Source organism: Triticum dicoccoides, chromosome 5B (genome assembly GCF_002162155.2).
Source record: "Triticum dicoccoides isolate Atlit2015 ecotype Zavitan chromosome 5B, WEW_v2.0, whole genome shotgun sequence".
NCBI classification, from domain to species: Eukaryota; Viridiplantae; Streptophyta; class Magnoliopsida; order Poales; family Poaceae; genus Triticum; species Triticum dicoccoides.
This window is the reverse complement of record NC_041389.1, coordinates 566,292,247-566,308,338: the sequence shown is the minus strand read 5'-3', so window position 1 is coordinate 566,308,338 and position 16,092 is coordinate 566,292,247. Positions and strand designations below refer to the sequence as shown.

The 16,092-nt window shown below is 45.5% G+C and overlaps 2 protein-coding genes across 5 annotated transcripts in view; one reads left to right on the top strand and one right to left on the bottom strand.

Annotated features, from left to right (window-relative positions):
* Positions 1 to 1,057, top strand: part of LOC119311660 (myosin-binding protein 7-like) — a 3,999-nt gene extending 2,942 nt beyond the window's left edge. The window contains exons 2-3 of the mRNA XM_037587330.1: positions 396 to 445; positions 541 to 1,057. Of these exons, the coding sequence (XP_037443227.1) occupies positions 396 to 445; positions 541 to 634 (144 nt within the window). The 3' untranslated portion in view covers positions 635 to 1,057. The remainder of the gene's footprint in view (positions 1 to 395; positions 446 to 540) is intronic.
* Positions 1,058 to 1,724: 667 nt separating this feature from the next.
* LOC119311659 (probable E3 ubiquitin-protein ligase BAH1-like 1) lies at positions 1,725 to 8,537 on the bottom strand. Of its 4 annotated transcripts, none has more exons than XM_037587329.1 (7): positions 8,277 to 8,537; positions 4,005 to 4,232; positions 3,230 to 3,474; positions 2,907 to 3,155; positions 2,537 to 2,674; positions 2,400 to 2,458; positions 1,725 to 2,305 (listed from the first exon to the last, which is right to left on the bottom strand). In XM_037587329.1, exons 2-7 carry the CDS (start codon positions 4,213 to 4,215, stop codon positions 2,200 to 2,202), a joined length of 1,008 nt encoding a protein of 335 aa, XP_037443226.1. In that variant the 5' UTR covers positions 4,216 to 4,232; positions 8,277 to 8,537; the 3' UTR covers positions 1,725 to 2,199. The 4 variants fall into 4 exon arrangements, with proteins under 4 accessions (XP_037443226.1, XP_037443224.1, XP_037443225.1 ...); XM_037587327.1 differs by having other exon boundaries at positions 8,288 to 8,537; XM_037587328.1 differs by lacking the exon at positions 8,277 to 8,537 and adding an exon at positions 5,415 to 5,789.
* Positions 8,538 to 16,092: the final 7,555 nt, after the last annotated feature.

The window sequence follows — 16,092 nt, the reverse complement described above, 5'->3', positions numbered from 1 at the left end:
TGATTCCTCTCTAAGACCTAGTTATAGTTGCTTTTTAAAAATATGATAAAATTTTGCAAAATCACGCTGTTGTAAATGATCAACTCTGATAACTTCTGAACATTTGGGTGCAATTAACATCAGAACGAAGCCAAAATAGGATAGTAATGTAGAACCTCTGGATTGTAAGGTTGGTATATAAGGATTATTTTTGGTGTTCAATCGCAGCAGCAATGTGCGTGCCTTCTTACTTCACCTAGTGTGGTTCTGTTCTGTTTTATTATATTGCTATGTTGGACCCTGAGATGAATGCACCTTGTTGAAGTCACCATATGCTTACACTTCATTTCCACTATTCTTGAGGACAATAAAGCTTCTAGCCTTAGCTTAATGTTTGTCATCATCATCTTTTGCAGTGGGCCATCGCATTATTTTGCTCTCGGAAAAAGAAGCCATCACAAAGCAGGTATGAGAGCCTTCCGCGGGAATTTAGCTCATCATTCATGTTTATTCTATCAATAAAGCCTCCTGATATTGACTGCCCATCTACTTTGTGGATAGGTATACATTTGGATTATCAAGTAACAATGTGGGTTTGCTCATACTCTTGGACAAGTGCCCCCGGATTCAGAAAACTCTCATGAGAAGAAAGTAAAGCCTGTCTGAAGAAGCTGCTGCTGCTGCTGCCTAATGTAAATAACATAGCCGTTGGTTGGGAAGTCTGCATCAAATCGCATTTTCTTATTCGGAGGTTGGGCGGAGATGGTGTTGTTTTAATTCTTTAGTTGTTGATTTCTCTTTGGCCCCAGGGCCGGATGGGGGATCCTTGTGCCATGATCCAGAAATCGTCAATGTGGGTTTTGGGGGGTTGCTTTTGCTTATATTTCTCACCAGCAAAGGCTATATGCTTGTATAGTGCGCGTGTGGACGTGCGGTGACTGCTGGTTGTTTTTGCTTGCTTTCAGATTGATGACTGATGAGTTGATATCAAGGAAATTAGCCGCACATTTGTGCAAACTGTATCTGATGTGTCTTTTTTTTGCTAGTACATAACTGTTGTGGTGGTTGATTTGGTGAATTTGCGATGTCACACAATTGCTGTCTATGCATGTGTGATGCTTTCATGTCATCTTGAGAGAAAAGCACGCTTTGGTGTTTTTTCGCTAGGAAAGCTTTGCTTCTGTTGAGGACCTCAGGCTCTGTGAGCATTTGCAGAGCAGAAATTTATACTGCATAGTTTGGTGTCATTTGGAACATTAGCAGAGCAGAATTTTGACTATTTTAGTGTGTAGTTTGGTGTCATTTTGAACATTTGAAACACCGCAGGCAATCTGTGACAAACTTCTTCAAAATCACAGATGGAAGTAGGAACATACTGTATCTGATGTGTCCTTTTTGCTACTCTAGTGTCAAAACCGTTCTTATATGATGGGAGGGAGGGAGTAGTACATAATCTGTTGGCGTGGTTGATTCGGCGAATTTTGTGTTGTCACACAACTGTTGTGTATACATGTGTGATGCTATAATGCCATCTTCGGAGAAAAGCACGCTTTGGTGATTTTTGTCTTTCCGCCTAGAATAGAAAGCTTTGCTCCTGTTGAGGACCTCAGGCTCTATGAACATTTGCAGAGCAGAAATTCAACAGCGCATAGTTTGGTGTCGTTTCAAACATTTGAAACACCGCAAGCAAATCCGCGACAGACTTGTTTCAAAAACACAGATTGTAAGTAGGAACATGCCGAACAGAGAGAGACAGACACAGATGTATTGTATATCAACGCAGGCAAGCACTCAGCCAGCGGGAGATTGCGTCTAAATCAGCTGTTTTTTCGAAGGAATTCCGTGTTCAAATGCCAAATAGTACTAGACAGGTAGGATAAATAGCTAAGCTTTGGTAGAGTGATTGGTTGGAACTACTCGCGCAGTACAAACGGAAGAAACAAAGGAATTGGTTGGATGGGTCTCTTTCCAGGTCTGACCAGGTGGGCAGCAAGCAACATAAAGAAAGGAAAGGGAACATGCTTGCCCTGGAAGCCCTCCCTCCCCTCCCCGGTTATGTCAGTCTCTGCTATCTTTGGGTACATCTTCTTGCTTGGTTGGTAGAGTGATGATCAGTAGCAGAGTAGCAGTCAATGGATCAAATCTGCTAGCTTAGAGGAATGAATCTTGACGACTGGACCAATCACCAATGTAAGCAGAGAATGGCAATGGCGGGGTGGTTCAGATGCCCATCGACAGCATGGCCTGGGACTCCCAGTATTCTTTGGATTGCTTCACCATCTCCGTCCGCTCCTCGCGCAGCCTGCATCTCCAGTAATCTTTGCACCTGGCCAAGCAGTAGATGCAAATCAGACACACAAGAAGGTGGCGCCTTCTCCAGAAATCTTGCTGCGCAAGAGGGGCTGGTTAGGTCTCAGTACCTTGTTTTGATGAGCAAGTCGAGCTCGTTCATATGCACGGCATGAGCAAACACACCAACCTGAAGCATATAAAAGAAATTAGTCTGGACTGTCAGGCAGCAAGTTCATTCGTATTGGTCATAGGCTTGCTCGCATACCTCTCGGCATACAGGGCACTTGGCCTCTGGAGGCGCGCTCCTAACGCCCTGGAAGATGTACACAGACGCAGCACCACATGCACAGCCTTTGCAGAAGAGGTGACCGCAGCTAAGCGCATATGGATTGAACAAGGTGTCCTGTGCAAACGGCAAAAATCGTAAGTTGAAATAATCTACTTCTACAATTTATGGATGCATAGGGCTACACAAAACAAGAACTTATATTGTAGCAATGACATTACAAGTGATGAACAAAGATGTACTGCTTGTTAATGCAAACTAGTAGGTCAGCAGTTGCCGTTTTCATACTTAGGAACAAGATCATTAAAGTATAAGGAGGTGAATAAATTTAAGAAAAACAAAATCTTACCAAGCAAATTGGACAAGTTAGACTGTAGTCATACTTGATAGTTTCAGAAATGGCCATTGTCATTACTGGCTGTGTTCCTGTCAAGTCACAGGAAAAATTCTTGAAGAACCCTGCTGGTTCATCAATATCTGAACTATCACAGTTCAGATGGAAAGCACCCAGCTCGATCAGCCAAGGTGACTGCAACAGTTCAGTGTGCTCGGTTTGCATCTTGCTCTTGAAATCTCTACCGCTAACAGAGCCATGCACCTGCAAAATCAACAACATTATTAGCAGGAAGACCCTGAAGATGCACAATGACAGTTGAGAGATGAACAGATTACTTTGTCGTATTTCTTGAGAATTTTGCGAATAGCAATAGCATTCATGGTCACATAATTGACTAGCAGCCTGCCTTCTTGAACCATGATTTGTTGATCATCTATGAAGCATTGGCGTACGCGCCATATATACCGTTGCAATCCAGAAGGAACATGAAGGTTTAGAAGATGCTGTACTCTAGAGCTGAAATAGCCAGCTATATCTGAAGCCTCCTTGGTGAGTTCTGTAAAGAACATCTGATCACACACTGGACAAGAAGATATCACAAGTCAGGATACCAGTAGCACAAGCAGTAGACTTGGTAGAAAAAAAATACGAAAAGAGTAAGCGTAATATCAACCAAGTCAAAGAAAAGATTATTGTTCTGGCTGTAAAAGTAAATCACCAGTACTAGAACCTATAATACTTCACAGCTATCAAATGGACCTGACAAACAGGGAACCAAATATTCTACAAAGTGAAATTAGATTCTCCCTTTCACAGAAAGGAAGAATGGCAGAAAACAAGTGCACCAGATTGCACAAATGGAAATTAGACCATCCTAATCTTTGATAAAAGGGAAGATTGACTATTCGTATCCTTTGGGTGCTTCTAATTTGCAGAGTATAACACATAGTGAGCTTAAACATCTTTTGGCGTATACAAAATACTTTTATTATTATTATCAGAAGATATGACTGCCCTAAATTTTTCTGAGTTCTACATCAAATTTACATCCTGGACAGGACTTCACACAAAAGGGAAAGATAATGGGTAGCCACTAGAGGCTGAGCATACATGTGCAAGAATTGCAGTCGCAAGCATCTGAAGAATCGTCGCTCCTGTCCTCCTGCTGGTCACCGTTGGTGCCATCTGCTTGCAATGAGCGATCAAGTCGGCATCGCTTCAATACCTTCTTGAGACGTTTGTACTCTACATGGGAGCATTTTGCAAGATATTTGTCCTGCTCTGCCCTGAGGTACTCCTCATATATTGAACCAAACTTCATCTTTCCCACCGAAAAGCCTGAAAAAATAGGCAGAGCCAAGCATCCGTTGAGGAAACTATGTTTGGAAAGTTAAAAGACTTGAAGCACAATGTAAAGCAACAGTAAATCAAGCACACCACTGTATACTCAATATGATTGTAATTGCAATCAGGGTTTTTGTTAACAGTCGGAATTTTTCGGTAACCAGAGTTAGTGTTACCGGATGAAAATTCCAATTTGAAAAGAACTTTATGTTAACAAATGTGGTCAAACTCCATACTGAAATTCCAATAATGCATCGGACATTTAAACTTTTGCAATCCAGTAACATAAATCCCGGTTGCAATATCATCTCTGTAAACCAAGAAAGGATGTTTCAGATGTACTCTTTATATGCAGTAACCATTTAATATGAATATGGGTCTTGAATCAATTTAAATAAATTTTAGAAAACAGGCTTTCGCTTCGTTTACAGATAAAGCGACCACGCTCAGATTATTTTACCCAAACTATTTGCACAAACTACGTAACCAATTTTATTTCAAAAAAACACACACTAAGTAACCAATTTAAACAAGGAATCACACTCTCTTGAGGAATAACATACTTATAATCAAAAACAGACTTGCATGCCTTAACTGAGAGTCTGACAGATATTGAAATGTGCATTAAGAACATCCAAAAGACAGACAGAGACTTCTTCAAAGGAAAAAGAAACAGACCAACTGTGCACCATGTGGATTGGCTTACAATAAGACGAGAGCTGACTTTCAATCGAAAATGAAAATAACTGAACTCGTATCACACGAGCCAGAATAAGACATCATCACTATTTTATTCTGAAAGAACGCCGGTACCCATCTCCCCAAGATTCAAATATTATATATTAAGGTTAATAACCGGATAACAACAAGCTAAGACATTTGACTTTATTCGGAGGTTGAGTAGCTTAACCCACAGTTAACTTAAACCCCACCTCAGCGAGAAGAGAATCCGCAAAGTGGGACAGAATAATTCATCAATTGATGTTTATACTTTATTCCTCGGCATCGGCATTGCGAAGAATTAGTGTTTGAGACACAAGATAAGTCTGAAAAGCAATGGGAAGGTACAGAAAGAGGAGAACCATACGCAGCTTACGACATGGACTGGGCGAATCTATTCCTGAAAGAATCGAACCATGATAACGAGATGAAAAAACAGAAGAGACGCAATCGCACTTAAGTTGTTCTCATGGCCCCGCTGCGCAGACCATAGCCAGCGTTTCCGTACGGAGAGATATACCGGATTCGGGGGCGCAGAAATCCGAAGCCCTCAAGAAACGATTCTTGATTGCTCCTCGAAAAGAAATAATGATAGTACTTGGTTGGTAGAGAAGTAAACGCATGGGCATGCAAGGGGATCGTGATCGCTAGCTAGGGGCCTGGCCGCAATGGATGGATATGCACGACGACGGAGCGGAGCACGAGGGGGAGGCGCGCAGGCAGAGGAGGAGAGGTGGAGTCGCGCAGAGGCGCTTGCGGCGGCCTTTAATGGCGGGCGGCGGCGGCGAGGCGGCGGGCACGCGTCGCGTGGGCAGCGCGGAGTGGAGGCGGTCGGCTGGGGCTGGGCTACGGCAGGGGGGTGGGGGCTGTGCCGCGCTTGCTTTGGGGTTGGGAGACTCAAATCAAGTCGCACTCCGCCTTTCCCTCTCTCGTCCCGCTGTCGGTTCCGCGTCGGGCTTTCCCGTCCGTCCCGTTTTCCCACCTGGCCGGGCCCACGGCCCAGGGCCGGAGGAGGAGGAGGATTTCGCTCGGTTACGTGTGTGTTGCTTGGTTTGGACTGGACTGGCAGCCGTTCCGTTCCGTTACTACTTTCTCTTCACGTGCACGGCAGCGTGGCGGCCGGCCGACGGCCTCCGGTCCGGTGGCTGTCATCCATCCATCCATCGACCGAGATCTGAGTGAGTAGGACGTACGTAGTTTAGTGCATGCGCGATCTTTTTCTTTGGATTTATCTATCTATATCGTGCCTGCAACGGCTGTAGTAGCTAGCTAGCTGCCTATCTAGGGAGGCTTTTTAGCGCGGAGCACCTTGGACGGATTAGCCGCGCCCCGGGCCCACCCCGTCCGTCGCCGCCGTGAAAGGATTGGTTTGTTTGGACTCTGCTACTCGTAGTGGCGGCGAACCCAAACGTGGTCATCATCAGCGGCAGGAAAGATGAACGAAAGCAGCTCACGTACACGCGTGCCGGTCGTTGCATCCTGATTCCTGCTTCCTATTCTCCACACTCCACTGGAAGTCTGCAACCGTACCACTACCTCCCCGCCGCGGATGTGAACATGTGATCACATATGTTGAGCCAGCTTTCGGCTGCGGCTCAGTTCAAGTCTTTTTTTTTTTAAATATAAGACCTTTTAAAGATTTCACTATAAACTACATACAGATGTATATAGACATATTTTAGGGTGTAGATTCACTCGTTTTGCCCTAAAAGGTCTTATATTTAGAAACGGAAGGAGTACTACGTAGCGTCGCATGGAGATAATATGGCCTCGCTCATCGCTGGAATTGGGAAAGGCCACAAATGCTAGGAATAAGTGTGGACATGTGTTCTAAAAGAGTTACACTCGCCCGGGAATTTCCTATATATCCAGGAATGCATATCCGATTTGTCAGTCATATCCCGATGGGATCACTTATATGTGATTTGGTAAAAAAGAAGTCGTCTTCAAGAAATATCAGTGGTTCTACGAAAGGAAAATGAGTGAATCCAAAAAATCTGAGCCATTTAGCCGAGTATATCCAACACCTCACGTTGCTCCAATGATGTACTCTCTTTTTTCCAGTTTATAGGGCTCAAAACTAAAATCTCATCAACAAGGCAGACGGTGAACCGTGAGCGAAGGAATGTATCTCGTACTACTTACAAAACTACTCAAAGTAAACTGATGCATTAATTTGGATTAATTGCAGTGCATGCATGCTTGACCACTACTCCCTCCGTTCCTAGATTTTTGTCTTTTTATAGATTTCAAGTGGACTATCACATATTGATGTATATAGACATGTTTTAGAATGTAGATTCACTCATTTTGCTTCGTATGTAGTCACTTGTTTCAATCTCTAGAAAGACAAATATTTTGGAACGTAGGGAGTAGATGAGTAGGAACATCACATGCATTGACCAGATCCTTTTTAATTGTTGCATGCAAAGATTTAATGAGCCCTTTAAATCGAAAAAACAAAAAAAAATTAGATGAACCCTCTAAACCGAAAAGGAGGAAGTATCCATCACATCATTAATAATTTAAAAACATGCTAATTACATTAGTTTTAATTTGAAAATGACATCAATTACATCAAGCAGAATTAATCTTGTGATCAACACTAATTGCGGCTAATCTTGGAAATAATATTACTACAATCAAATGAGCGCTGACTATATGAATACAAAATTGAGTATTGCAAGTATCAAAGCAAGCAGATGGTGAATACTCATTCCTCCCAGAATCAAATATTTTATGTTATCTGGATACTAAGAACTTCTTACTAAGAAGCCAAGTCATTGACTTCTCAGAGGTTAAATGGCTAACCCGCGATTTTTTTTAATAAAAAAAGCACCGCAAAGAAACTAATCCGCAGCGGGGTTTCGTTCATCCCCCATCTCGGCATTGCAGTGAAATGCAGTGGCCTGAAACACGACGGAGGACCGCAAAGCAACAACTACAGTCTACTACAGTACTAGTGGTACAGGAGACAATGAAACAGTATTATTAAGCGAATATATCCCTCCAAGAATCGAACAAACGAGGTTAAGAAACATGCGGCTGCACTATAATTTGTCGTCGTCTGGAGAGATACTGTACTGGATTTGAGAAAGCAAATTACTATGAGACCTTATTTCAATTGAAAAAAAGAAGGGGTGATTTCTCCTAGAGCCCACGTACGCCGCAACGCAATCTATGGATAGATAGATGAGTTGATAAACACCGACCAAAGAAGAAGAGGAGCAAACGATGAAGCGGCGCAGATATGCGGCCAGAACCCCGCAACCAACCATGGCGGCCATGGAGCGGTGGCAGGAATGAATGCATACGTACGTAGTACGTACCTGCGACTGCGACGGGAGGCAATCAAGGCGCGAGAGAGATCGACGTCGGAGGCGGTGGTCGTCCGTGATGAGTCCGTGAGGAGGAAAGGGTAGAAGAGGAGGTAGCGGAGCGGAAAGGAGATGCCGCCACCGCTACTCGGCTTTTAATGGCCGACGGGCGGCGGCGGCGGGAGGTAGAGGCGCTCGGGGGACGGGGGCACGGACGAAACCAAACTTTTGCTCCTCTCCTCTCCTCTGTATTTTTCTCGCTCCGGTGGACTGGACTGCCCGCTCCGTTCCGGGTTGAGTTTGTAGCTGCCTGGAGGGGCCCAGCCGGGTCACGTTAATTACATTGCTTGCTTGGCTTCGCTCGCTCGCTTGCTTCGCCGTTCCATTCACGCACGCGCGAAAAATGTTGACGTCCCGATCCGACGGCTGTCCTGTCATCTACTGATCGGGATCCGACGTCTGGCAGTCTTTCTTCTTCTTCACCAGAAAGGTCATCCATGTCTATACAAGCTAAGGAGAATGGGATTGCTTCGGATAACATTTCCGTTTCTTTTTTTAGCTAGCTAGGGCGGCGGCTGCTGTCTGGCGTAGCCGCCTAGGCCAGTAGGCAGAGCACTCTGGCCGGATTAGCGACGGTATCGGCCCACATGGCTGCCGCTTTAGGATGATGGTCATCATTAGTGGCCAACAAAATCATGATTACCGCACCGCAGTAGGAGCAACGGGCGGATGGAGTGGAATTGGAACGGCTTCCCTACCACAAAGACAGACGTGGTGAAAAGACGTGGGCAGTCCACTCGCACCGGTCCCATGCACATGTGCCACAACGGCTCCTCCTTCTCGCGATCAACTTCCCTCCCTGGCTTACATTTGCTCATTGCTCACGTTTTTTTTTTTCGTTCGGAAAGCCGAAGGTCATATGTTAGATAAAACAAGCCTTTATAAGAACGTTCTTATGAGATGAAAAGTTACAGGCAAGTCCTTGAGAAAAAGAAAACAGAGCCATCCTCATCTCATGGTCTATATGGAATGAGAGAAACACATGTGTTTTCCGCAACAAAGGAGCCCCACCGTCAATCTTACCAACATCAAGAAGGAGGCCTTGCTTTGGGTGGCCATGGGAGCAAAGAAACTAGCGACGATCATAAGAGTAATTCCTTTGTTGTAATGAGGGGTGTTTTTGTGAAGTAACCAAGCTATTTCTCTCTCTTAATTAATATACGAGGCAAACATTTTGCCTCCGTTAAAAAACGTTAATATGTTGAATAAAATCACAGACTAACGTACTTAAATATTTATTATCTTGTTGCAACATAATAGCAATCATATAGTAGTTCATAGCTAAAGAGCAGTTCCAACCATCTATTCATCTTCCTCCTAATATCTATTTCGGAGGTTTCGAGAAGAAGAAGAAAAATACTCCAACTCTCACCCATCCATCCCTCATTTAAAGGACCCCACTCAACCTTATCCCCCTCCCTTCTAGACCCAGTGTAGGGAGGGGGGATCTCCCCATTCACCCCCCAAAACAAAAATGTTTGAATTTTTCTTCCCCGCCATGATGTGAACTTCCCGTTGCTGCCCTTGACCGACAAATTCCGACAGTTGAGCTCCCGCCCGTCTGCCACCCGCCCGTCCCCCATCCGTTGCGTCTCATTTCTTGCATGGCCCGCCACGACCTGTACAACAGCATGGGACGACGGGGAAACCTTCATGGACCATCTTACCCTACTCCGCTAGTCCCAACGTTCTCCTTTCATGTCTCTGGCGTTCTACTCGAAGTTGCCCTTGTCTCCTTCATCTCTGTTGCCCCCTCCCCACACGTTTCTGACACCCTCACCTCCCTCTCCTCCTCATATCAGGGATTCCCACGTCTTTCTCCTTCATGCGAGGTCGCCACCAACTCTCTTTTTTGTTTTTTTACTGGAAAAAGAAGAAATAATAACAAAGAGAGCACTTGAAGGATGGGCCGAGCTGGTACCTAAAAATGAGACCCTCCCCCCTACACACACATAACATGGAGCCCCTCAAAACCCTCATAACGGTGTTTTCTTATATGCACTCATAATGGTGTTTACAGAGTAGAGAAAAATGGAGGCTACAACAGGAGTTGCTCTATGCAAAGTACTCACAACCGACCGTCTCACAGACCAGGAGAGTGTGAGCTATGGCACTATTTGTTGGGGAACGTAGTAATAATTCAACAAAATTCCTACGTGTCACCAAGATCAATCTAGGAGATGCTAGCAACAAGAGAGAAGGAGTGCATCTTCATACCCATGAAGATCGCTAAGCGGAAGCATTACAAGAATGCTGTTGACGGAGTCGTACTCACGGCGATTCAAATCGCGGAAGATCCGATCCAAGCGCCGAACGGACGGCGCCTCCGTGTTCAACACACGTACAATCCGGGGACGTCTCCTCCTTCTTGATCCAGCAAGGAGAGAGGAGAAGTTGAGGGAGAACTCCGACAGCACGGCGGTGTGGTGGTGGAGCTTGTGGTTCTCCGGCAGAGCTTCGCTACGTTCAACGGAGGAGGAGGAGTTGGAGGGGGAGGGCTGCGCCAGGGGCAAGGCGTGCAGCTCCCATGCGCCTCCCCACTATATATAGGGGTGGAAGGGGCTGGTTTCTTGCCCTCCAAGTCCAATGGGGCGTTGGCAAAGGTGGTAAGAAATCCCATCCTTTCCCTTCCCCACCGATTGTTATCTCCCTTTTTAGGGATCTTGATCTTATCCCTTCGGGATATGATCTTATTCCTTCTAAGGGGGGATCTTGGTGTGCCTTGACCAGGGGTGTGGGGCCTTGCCCCCACTACCCACGTTCATGTGGGTCCCCCCATGCATGTGGTCCCCACTCTGGAACCTTCTAGAATCTTCCTGGTACAATACCGAAAAATCTCGAACATTTTCTGGTGGCCAAAATAGGACTTCCCATATATAAATCTTTATCTCCGGACCATTCCAGAACTCCTCGTGACGTCCGCGATCTCATCCGAGACTCCAACAACTTTCGGTAACCACATACAATTCCCATTACAACTCTAGCGTCACCGAACCTTAAGTGTGTAGACCCTAGGAGTTCGGGAACCATGCAGACATGACCGAGATGCCCATTTGGATAATAACCAATAGCAGGATTTGGGTACCCATATTGGCTCCCACATGTTCCACGATGATCTCATCGGATGAACCACAATGCCGGGGATTCAATCAATCCCATATAAAATTCCCTTTGTCCATCAGTATGTTACTTGCCCGAGATTCGATCGTCGGTATCCCTATACCCTGTTCAATCTCGTTACCGACAAGTCTCTTTACTCGTTTTGTAACGCATGATCCCATGGCTAACTCATTAGTCACATTGAGCTCATTATGATGATGCATTACCGAGTGGGCCTAGAGATACCTCTCCGTCATACGGAGTGACAAATCCTAGTCTCGATTCATGCCAACCTAACGGACACTTTTGGAGATACATGTAGTGCACCTTTATAGCCACCCAGTTATATTGTGACGTTTGATACACCCAAAGCATTCCTACAGTATCCGGGAGTTGCACAATCTCATGGTCTAAGGAAATGATACTTGACATTAGAAAAGCTCTAGCAAATGAACTACGTGATCTTGTGCTATGCTTAGGATTGGGTCTTGTCCATCACATCATACTCCTAATGATGTGATACAGTTATCAACGACATCCAATGTCCATGGTTAGTAAACTACAACCATCTATTGATCAACGGGCTAGTCAACTAGAGGCTCACTAGGGACACGTTGTAGTCTATGCATTAATGCATGTATTATAGTTTCCGGTTAATACAATTATAGCATGAACAATAGACAAATATCATGAACAAGGAAATATAATAATAACTATTTTATTATTGCCTCTAGGGCATATTTCCAACAGTCTCCCACTTGCACTAGAGTCAATAATCTAGTTACATTGTGATGAATCAAACACCCATAGAGTTCTGGTGTTGATCATGTTTTGCTCATGGAAGAGGTTTAGTCAACGGATCTACGATATTCAGATCCGTGTGCACTTTACAAATATCTATGTCTCCATCTTGAATATATTCACGAATGGAGTTGAAGCGACGCTTGATGTGCCCAGTCTTCTTGTGAAACCTGGGCTCCTTGGCAAGGGCAATAGCTCTAGTGTTGTCACAGAAGAGAGTCATCGAGCCCGATGCATTGGGAATCACTCCTAGGTCGGTGATAAACTCCTTTTCATCCATACTGCTTCTTGTGCTGCTTCCGAAGCAACTATATACTCCGCTTCAAATGTAGATCCCGCCATGACGCTTTGCTTGCAACTGCACCAGCTGACTGCCCCACCATTCAAAATATACACGTATCCGGTTTGTGACTTGGAGTCATCCGGATCTGTGTCAAAGCTAGCCTCAACATAACCCTTTACGACGAGCTCTTCGGCACTGACGGTGTCCGGGACTAGGGGGTACTCACCACGTCGTCTCCCGATCAGTTGGATTGGGCCGAGGATCCCCATGGCCGTATACTCATGGGCCAGTCCGTACAGTTGCCGCATACAAGGAAGATTCCACAAGACTTGGCGATCAAGACAAGGACCCCTCCCCCACCGGCGTATTCGGCTAGGACTCTTGTTATCCTAGGCCTCTGGTGCATTATATAAACCGAGGCCAGGCTAGTCGATATATACAACAACAATCATACCATAGGCTAGCTTCTAGGGTTTAGCCTCCTTGATCTCGTGGTAGATCCACTCTTGTAAATATCCACAATATCAATATCAATCAAGCAGGACGTAGGGTTTTACCTCCATCAAGAGGGCCCGAACCTGGGTAAAACATCATGTCCCTTGTCTCCTGTTACCATCCGCCTAGACGCACAGTTCGGGACCCCCTACCCGAGATCCGCCGGTTTTGACACCGACATTGGTGCTTTCATTGAGAGTTCCACTGTGTGATCGACAAAAGGATCGATGGCTCGCCTGCAGATCAACTGCAACTTCGGCACCTTCGTCACCAGCTCGACTGGTCACCTTGGTTCAACCAAGAATTGTGCCCCGTGTTCGGATCACCATGTTCGGATGAGGGCCTTCATCAAACATCAACTCCGATATCTATCAAGATCACGGAGGAATCATCCATGGAGCTCGGGAGCTCAACGTCAACATTGCCCTCAAGCAACCGTGCTGTTTTTCTGGACAGCGAACTCGTATCTGCTGCCACCACCTCCTCGAGTATCGCTTTGACGATCGCTTTGGTGGAATTGTGCGGAATTGAGTCTACAACAACCCTGGAAAATTTCGTCGAATTCCGATGGAGGAATCTCTCGCAATCCACGATATACTGAAGCCTATCAAATCTGGACAGGAATCTGGACGAGTTTAGGGCGTGGTGTACAGCTTCTAGCTCGGACGTCCTTTGGAAGATCCAACCGTTGATCGGCTGCGGAATTCCTATATCTACCACCCCTCCAAATTTCAGCTCGATCCGATCGTCAGAACTCCGGGAACCTTCTGATTAGTGCATGACTTTTCGGATCTGTTTTCTGCGCGAGAACGAATCCGACCCGAATTCATCTTTTTTATGAACGGGATTTCGGACATCCTTTCTGAAGGAAGTTTTGTATGGGATATTGTGTATTGTTCCCAAACACATCCCACTAACCTTAAGATCTTTTGAACATGATCTTCAACATCATCTCCGGTGTCAAACCAGTCCGGTAATATTGCTCCACGGCGGCCGACCTGTGCTAGACACGTCGTCACTTTGTTGAGCCAAGCTCAACTTCTTCGGATCATCATCTTGGCAAACCGAACAAGAGTCCGGCATCGCGAAGGATAAATCATCACCAACATCGCCGCCCCACGGATTACACGGAGCGGGCATACCGGCATCGCCGCATGGTCGCTTCATCAAGCCGGCATCGACCATGTCACGACCTGCATCGGCAGGGCCGCACTATTGCTTCTTCAAGCTGGTGTCCATCACGCCGACCTACTTCGACATCTCGGCTGGACCGGGGGCTTCGCCATCTCTTCATCAACCTACTCCGGACACTTCGGCGTCACTAGCCGACCAGACATGGATGCGCGGATCGAGTCCCAATTTTGGGAATCACCTTCCTTTGGATTGCTACAACAAATAAACCAGGTGCTATTAATCCTAGTATTTATTTTTGCTCGTTTGGGTTAAATTTTTCCCAAGGAATTATTACTCTGGTTAGTCCTGCATATGTACACAGGTCTATCAAATGGTGGCCGCATTGTCGACGGTCGCATGATGGTTCGATCAGTTTTCGTACACAGTTCGGCGAACGCCGCACCCGAAACTCGAACCGACCAGTGAATCCAGGCTTTGCCACGCCTTTATTGCATTACGCCGACGACCTGCATCGACATCAACTCCGGCGCCAGGCCATATTTCTTTTACTACTCACTTTGCATAAATTATTTATTATGCAACATTTTTTTTAATTCCTATTATTACTATTATCCCCGGTCTGGACTATTTTTTGTGCACAGGAAAATGATCCAGCCGGACTATATCCTTTGACGTCACCTCGGCTGGACAGGGGGCTTCGTCAACACTTCATTACCCCATGCCAGGGACTTCGGCATCACTCTGCCGTCCTGCATTGACCATGTTATGTCACCACTTCACAGTGCCGAGCTCTTTGCTTCGCCACCTCGGGACCAGCTTGGGGGATGGAACCTTGTCCCGCATCAAGCTCGGACCGCATCGTCAATACCGAACACATTAACCAGCTAAGTTGTCTTCATGCTCAAAGTTTTAAATTTTTAACTTGTGTTCGGTTCGACCAAGCATTATATTTTTTTGGAAAAAAGTGGCTTGTAAAAATTTTCCTTGTCCAAACTTTGTTTGCACACACTTGACGCGCTATCCACGCTCATTATACCTGGGGGCTTCTTTAACAGAAGCTTATTAATACGGGCTTTATGCCCAACACATGTGTCACACTTCCGCATGTACCTTTTATTCACCATTATATGCATCGATATGACTTAAGTTTTGGCCAAGCTGGGTTGCCTGGCTCCTGTGCTTACCCCTACGTTCCCAATTGTTCGGCTAGGTGGTAAAGGGAGCACCTCTGCGATTGTTACTACCGGGTCAGCCGGATGTGTACCTCAAACTGGGTGAAGCCGAAAGCTAGCGTTCTTAAGGGAATACTCGGTCGGTGAACTAAAAGATGATTTCTTACCCATTTATTTACCTGCCCCCAGATGTTTTTCTGCTCTTTTCGCAGTCCGGACATGCACTTTAGGGCATGCCTCCCAGGGAAAGGAACCCTAACGGAACTATTCTCCCTGGAAGATGTTTCTTACTAACCATGTAATATAACATAACTAGTTGGGCACTTGTCTGATAAAGCACTAATGACCCCTACGCCTGGTCTCCACGCATGCCCCGGTTTTTATAATTGCGAGGGTATTTCGGACACATTCCGGACTATTGGGTCCAGAGGTTGAAGCGAAAAGGTCCGCTACGACAAACAATCTACAATTCGGCTAGAAGGCATTCTACATGTCACCTTACATTATCAACTTTTACCCAAGTCACTTGGGGGCTCTTAAATTTATATGAGCCGTTTTATGATAAGTGTTTTTCTTCTTAGTTGTTGCAAAGTTTTTATTATTATTTATCACTCCTTCGACACAAGTGTACGGTCACTAGCCGGGGAGCCTAATTTCTCTCTCAAAAAAGCCGTAGGCTGACCCGCTTGAAGTTTTGAGATAGGATGTGTCATGTTAAAGCACGACAGAAGCACCTTTTTTTTCTAAAGTCCAATTTTCGGATTGGTACCGAA

Coding starts and splice junctions, on each gene's coding strand:
- LOC119311659 (XM_037587326.1), bottom strand. CDS start 5,587: ATGCCCATGCGTTTACTTCTCTACCAACCAAGTACTATCATTATTTCT. Junction 3,475..4,004: donor CGACTGCAATTCTTGCACAT/GTATGCTCAGCC, acceptor CTTCTTGTCCAG/TGTGTGATCAGATGTTCTTT. Junction 3,156..3,229: donor TTCTCAAGAAATACGACAAA/GTAATCTGTTCA, acceptor TTGATTTTGCAG/GTGCATGGCTCTGTTAGCGG.